This window comes from Myotis brandtii, unplaced genomic scaffold (assembly GCF_000412655.1).
Source record: "Myotis brandtii unplaced genomic scaffold, ASM41265v1 scaffold647, whole genome shotgun sequence".
Lineage (NCBI taxonomy): Eukaryota > Metazoa > Chordata > Mammalia > Chiroptera > Vespertilionidae > Myotis > Myotis brandtii.
In genome coordinates, this window is record NW_005370500.1 from 917,419 (window position 1) to 924,371 (window position 6,953).

A 6,953-nucleotide genomic window follows, 5' to 3' on the forward strand; every position below is an offset into this window, starting at 1 on the left:
AAATTATGAACAGCAAATACATATCTATCAACAAGTGAATCTAAAAATCAAGTGAATAAAAAATCTGATGAACAGAGTAAACTGGTGAATATAATAGAATCAGGGGCATAGAAAGGGAGTGGACTGACAATTCTTGGGGGGAAAGGGTGTGGGGGGTGTGAGAAGAGACTGGACAAAAATAGTACAGCTATGGATGAGGACAGTGGCGGGGTAAGGGCAGAGGGTGGGGTGGGAACTGGGTGGAGGGGAGCTATGGGGGAAAAAAAGAGGAACAACTGTAATAATCTGAACAATAAAGATTTATTTTAAAAAAAGTGTCTGAGAATTTACTATAATTCCTTCATTTTACATATTAGAATGTCAAGCCCAGAGATGTGAAGTGGTGGTCCCAAGCCAACACTGGTGGGTGAGCCACAACCAATATACCAGGCTCTCAATACTGGTTTCGTGAATGAATGAGTGACTCCCACCCACATATGCCAGTGAATGTCCCACGTTCTATGCTTTTGTAAACTCTATAGTTTTTTTGGTTGAACTGTGCCTCCCTCCACCCCACCCCCCCCATCACCTCAAATGTTGAAGTAAATCAGAATGTGACCGTTGGAAATCAAGTCACTGTACATGTCATTAGTCATACTAATCTAGTATGGCTGGTGTCCTCAAAAAAAAGGGGGAGATATGGGTATAGAGAGGGACTCCATAGAGGAAAGGCCACAAGAGGAGACACAGGGACAGGCGGCCATCTGAAGTCAGGGAGAGAGGTCTGAGACAGCTCCTTCCCTCCCAGCCTCAGAGGAACCACCCTGCAGACCCACAATTTCCTGCCTACACCCTGACTGCAGACTCCAGTCTCCAGAACTGTGACACAATACTTTCTGTTAAGCCACCCAGTTTGTGATGCCTTGTATGGCTGCCCTAGGGAGCTAAAGGGTAGAGTACTCCATCTAGTTAAGCAAAGGCAGTATCTATGTAGATTACATAAGAGAAAAGTGCTTATCTTGCTCTTCTGGCAACAGATTTATGTTTAAGACACTTTCCTCCCTGAAACACTCCTGAGTTGAGCCAGCATCCTGTCTGCCCGCAAGAGGCCCCTCAGGAGACAGATGTAGCCAGAGCTCCCGTCCTCACCTGGTCTCTCCTTGTGCAACCCTGACACAGTCAGGTCCCCTTTCCTCTGCTTCCTTCCCTTCCCTTGAAGTGCTCAAGGTACGGACTTTCAAGTTTGCTGGTGTTCAGTGAAATTTCCCAAGCACCAACAGAAGGATTTCAGAGTTCCCTTGTAATATTGCATTTCCATGATATACTGTCAACTTCTCCGTAAAGCTCTGTTATGTATGCTTGTCCACATGGTTACATTATGTGTGGGGTCAGCCAATGCAAAGGAAAACTGCCTGATCCAGGAGACGGTCACCATTACGGTAGAAGGAAAAATGTTTGATTGCTTTAGGTCAGAGTCCCCCCAAATTGGCAGCCCATTAGAATTACTCTGAGAACCCTTAAATAAAAAAAGTCTACACCCCCCTAAAGGCTTTGGTGTCGGGGTCTGAGATGGGGAATGGGAACTTGACAAACTACAGTGGTGATTCTACAGAGAAAGCCTGGTTTAGGAACTACTGATTTAGGATATTTGGCTTCTGTAATACATTTCAGCTTAATTTTCCACCTCTCCTATTTACATTCTTTCAAGCAGACTTCCTGAGTGTACTCGCAAATGCATGCAACACTGAAACAACATCACACACAGTACTTGGTACACACACATCTGAACACAGCAGATGCAAAGTGCCTCTCCTGCCCCATGGAGCACATAGCAGCTGAGTTCCCCGAGTTCCCGCTCCTTCACAGCGCTTCCCACAGGCTCCCTTTTCATACCCGCTGTCAAATTTCTTGCCTCAATGGCTCCCTACCGCATTCCCACCTGGACCTGCTCCTGGGTCAGGCACTCGAAGTTTCCACCACCCAGTGGACTCACATCTCCGGCCTGTCGCCCTGCCCCCCAGTCCTGCCCCACTGCGTGACTACACCTTATGCCCCATCTCCTTGGGCTGCCTGGGTTCCTCCCCCAGTTGGGCTGCTCCTCTGTTTCCTCTTCTTCAAAACACCCTCCAACTCTTCCACCCCATCCCCACCCCCACTACCTACCACCATCATTTGCAAGAGCATTTCACAAATTTCAGGCATTTCCCTGCCACATTACTGTCAGTATCTTAGCATTTTTTCTTTAAATCTACCCATTGTTTCTACTTAAATTTACTTTAAAAGTTAACTTTATATTCCTGTCATAAGAATTAAAGAAACAGCATCCCTTGCGATAAATATAAAATAAGCATAAAAATGTAGCGACCACAAAACAGTCCCACTGGAGCCTGCCTGCCACAGCTCTGAGCGTAGGTCCTCTCTCTGGAGAGCTCGAGGGGCAGAGGCGCTGGAACACACTAGGGCAGACAGAGACTTTCTCCTCCAGCCAGCAGACGCCGGAAGGAGCAACGAAGTGGGAGTTACTTCTTCTGGTGCTGTCTGCTGTCCTGTCAGTGGACCACCCCACACCGCCCTCCTCCCACCACAGGCAGGTCCTGTCCCGTTCTCTGGGCAAGTCTGACTGAGGAGAAACAGGCCCGGCCTTCAAGGCCTAGAACAAAAACCTCCTCCTCCTCCATAAAGCCAATTCTCATCAGCTCTGTCAAAAGGAAGTTCTCTGGCCCCGGGCCTCCAATGGCATCTTTACCATCAGCTTGGTACCTGGCCTCAAGCAACAAGGCAGAACAGGACTTTTCAGGAACATATGCTCCTGCAGGACTTGTCTCCAAGAGCACAGGGGCTGTCACCACGTCCTTGTTTCCCTTGGACACCCATCCATCATTGTTAATACAGGAAATGTAGCAAGTACATTCTTGAATGTACTTTCTGAACTTTTCCTGTAAAAGCTTAATGGGACAGATTCTAAATTATCCGATGGCTTTATTCATAATCACCCCACAATGACTTCTTCCTATCGATGACCTTTTGCTTGTCTTTGCATCCTAAATAAATAGAATCACCAGTGTGTCCTCCTCCACATCTGGCTTCTTTAATAGAGGGATCATTTTAAGAAGAATGGCCATCTGGCCTAGCTTAAAGCTGCCTTGTGGCTTCCCACTGCTCCAGTGTGGCTGCCTGGGCCCTATGTGGTGTGACCCCTGCCCGACCCTCCAATCTCACCTACTTCTCTCTGTCCCCATCCTCCACCACACTTTCTGTTCCTTAAACCAGCAAAGGCCTCTGTCACTTCTGAGCTTTTGAACTTTGCTTGGCTGCCTCCTCTGCACCCCTCAGGTCTTCGCTCAAACCTCGAGGTACCTTTGCTGACCCACTAAGGTGGCCTCTCTCCCTATGGGACATCACCCTCTGTGTTTCTTTTCTAGCATTTGTCACCATTGATTCTGCCTTGCTCAGTCATTTGAGTGTCTATCTCTCAAACTGGATGGTGGGTTCCATGCAAACAGGGGCTCTCAGTCTTATCCACCATGAGAGCCAGCGAAGAGTGCTGGCCTCACCAGCTGTTCAACGAAAGCTGCTGAAGGAGAGGTGTGTACCGGAGGGAGAAACAGTGCAGGGAGGCCTCACAGGATTAACACGGGTGAAAATACAGCCCAGAGCCATTGGCATCCATGACACTAAACTAAATGCCAGGCTTCCCAAGGGCCAGCAGAACACCAGAGACACGTTCCAGCTACAGCAGCAACAGGCGGAAGCAAAGCCATCAGCATCTCCTTTACGTGAGCTGAGCAGGCAAGTGCCCAGGTCAAGCGCTTGCTCACTCGTCTGAGCACCTACTGAGCACTGGATGTGCCTGGAGAGAACCAGCCCTCAGACACGCCAGGAGGGCAGCGGATTCTCAGGGCAGTGGAAAGACTGTGTGGCACTACGATGACGATGACACGTGTCATTATACATCTTTCCAAACCCACAGAATACACACCACCAGTGACCCCTAATGTACACTGTGGACTCTGGATGATGCCAACGTGCCACTGGAGGTTCATACTTTAACGAATGTGCCACTCTGATGGGGATGTTGGTAACAGGGAAGACTATGCACATGTGTATGGGCAGGGCAGAGGGAATATGGGAAATCACTTACTTTCCTCATAATTTTACTGACCCTAAAAGTACTCTAAAAAAATAAAGTCCTATTTAAAAAAAAAGAAGAGGAAAACCTCACAGTCCAGTGGCGAAGCCACCACATAGCTGAGGTCAGTGGGATCACACAGCGCAGGGAACGATGATCACTCTGGACTAAGGTTCCCAGGAAGGACCCTCCAGGCTGGAAGGGCAGAGGGAACAAGGCACAGGACAGAGAGGAGCACTCAGGCAGTGGCCCAGTGTGCTCTGAGCTGGCAGGCAGCAGGGACATGGAAGTACAGACCCAACTTCCAGCAGTGACAAGCTACGGGACAGTTGTAAACAGAGAAACACTAACTAGATCCATGCTTCAGAAAGAAGTGGAGGATACTGAAATCACACGTGGAGGGGAGGACCCCACACCATCTGTTTCCTCAGCCACTGAGAAGAACCGACACATGTCAACAACTCACTGTGTGACAGACTTCTGCTCTTATCTCCTTCAAGGCTCGTTCAGAAAACACGCAGCCACAGCACCGCAGGAAGCAAAACCTGGAGAAAAAATTCGATACGGAAAATGACTTACATGAAAATTTAAAAATTATTACCCATATTATCAATGAACATGTGTTCAGTTTACACAAAGGCCAAGAACCTCAAAGAAAAATGGTTCCATTTGATTATATTTATATATGTAAATTAAAACCACAAACATAGTCCACAGTCCCTTTCCCACACCCTTGCTATAAGCCTTTAGAATAAAGTCTCTCCTATAAATAAAAATAAATAAATACATTTTTAAAAGTACTACAAACATAAAAAGACAAAAAACAGAATAGGAACTCAGAAAAAATATTTTAAATACATATGTGATTCAGAGTTTATGAATATTAAAAGAGGTACTGAAAAACAATAACAGCCTGGCTGGTGTAGCTCAGTGATTGAACATCAACCTATGAACCAGGAGGTCACAGTTCAAAGCATTACAAAGGGTATTACATATGTGTCCTTTTTTTCCCCGCCCTTGACAATACCCCGGCTTCCCCTACCCCCCCCAAAAAATATTTTAAATACATATGTGATTCAGAGTTTATGAATATTAAAAGAGGTACTGAAAAACAATAACAGCCTGGCTGGTGTAGCTCAGTGATTGAACATCAACCTATGAACCAGGAGGTCACAGTTCGATTTCCAGTCAGGGCACATGCCTGGGTTGCGAGCTTGATCCCCAGTAGGGGGCATGCAGGAGGCAGCCAATCAATGATTCTCTCTCATTATTGATGTTTCTCTCTCTCTCTCTCCCTTCCTCTTTGAAATCAATAAAAAAAATATATTTAAAAAAGCAATAATAAACAAAATAGAAAAATGAGCAAAGGCCAGTAACATGTGGCTCACAGAAGAAATATAAATGCCCAACACACATAACAGACGCTTAAACTCATCAGTTAAAGAAATGCTCTTCAGAACAGTGACAGAATGCTTTCCCTTTCAGGCCGAAATGGATTTGGGTGACGGTAATGTGTGGCAAGTGTGCGGAAACAGCACTGGTGGGCTGGGCGTACAATGCGGCCCACACACAGGAGGAGGATCTGACAGTGTCCGGTAAAGCGTCGAGCTCCAGAACCTCCTTGTGTTTACGGAGCTGAGTAGTAAAGACAGCATTGCCTGGAACAGAGAAGCCGAGGAACCACCTGAATGGTCATGGTAGGGGATGGCGGACAAGCTATGAACACTCATGCAGCTCCTACAAAGAATAAGGTGACTCTGCAAGGCCATGAAAACAAGTTCAAATCCAAGAAGTAGGAAAAAAAGTTACAAACTGTGTAATCTGACTCCACGACTGTTTATGTTTCTGTCGCAGAGGTGGAGGGAAGCATGGCATGTCGGCGTTGGGAGGGTCTGCAGGGCCATTAAACAGTAAACAGCTAATAAAGCTGCTCTGGAGGCGAGGACTGGGGGAAACGGGCAAAAAGCGCTTTCACATTTTACTTTACATATTCTTCTAAAATCACCACAATAGAAGGTTCTCCAGTTTCCTGGGGGTTATAGCAGCTGCAGACTGCCCTAACAAAACCCGATTCATAACACTGTACTAAGTTCACTAAATGTTGTTTAGGACCAAGAAAAATCCTATTTCATGGATGCTTACTAATTATTAGTAATTGAGGAAATTATTTGTTTTTCTTTAAACAAAGGCTCAACTTTTTATTATACAACTCATTCATTTATATTTTTCTATATATTTAAATCTTTATTATATGAACTTTACTAAACAGACAGACAAATCAACTTTCTTGTGCGAAAGCCCAATTACCTGGGAAGAGAGAGAAAGAGCAAAGGAAGGGAAAACTGGGAGAAGCTACAACTGGAGCAACAGCTCCCAGTAATCCCTGCTCGAGACCCTGGAGCTGGGTTTGCTTCTGCGAAGTTCCTCTTTTGGGGTGAACCATGGCTTTCTTAAAAAGAAGTGGGAAGCTAGACACAAAAGGTTACACACTCTATGCTTCTATATTTATACTAGAGGCCCGATGCACGAAATTCACGCAAGAGTAGGCCCTCACAGCATCAGCTTCATCTGGAGGTCACCTGGACGGTCGTTCCGCTATTTGGCTATTCAGTTGATTTGGGTATTACGCTTTTATTATTATACAGTGGGGCCTTGACTTAGGAGTTTAATTCATTCCGGGACGGAGCTCATAACTCAAATTACTTGTATGTCAAATCATTAAAGTGAACGAGTGAGACACGTGATGCTGGGCTAATGTTGTGGCGTTCACTGTGCCAACTAGCGGTGGGGTATCTGAAGCTGGCTCGTAACCTGAATTTTAGCTCGCAACTCAAAGCAAAAAATC

At 46.0% G+C, this 6,953-nt stretch overlaps 1 protein-coding gene across 2 annotated transcripts in view; it reads right to left on the bottom strand.

Moving 5' to 3' along the window:
* Nucleotides 1-6,953, bottom strand: part of RTFDC1 (replication termination factor 2 domain containing 1) — a 27,934-nt gene that overhangs the window by 14,521 nt on the left and 6,460 nt on the right. For both annotated transcript variants that reach the window (XM_005880682.2, XM_014528708.1), the window contains exon 5: nucleotides 4,575-4,653. In XM_005880682.2, coding sequence (XP_005880744.1) covers nucleotides 4,575-4,653 — 79 coding nt within the window. The remainder of the gene's footprint in view (nucleotides 1-4,574; nucleotides 4,654-6,953) is intronic.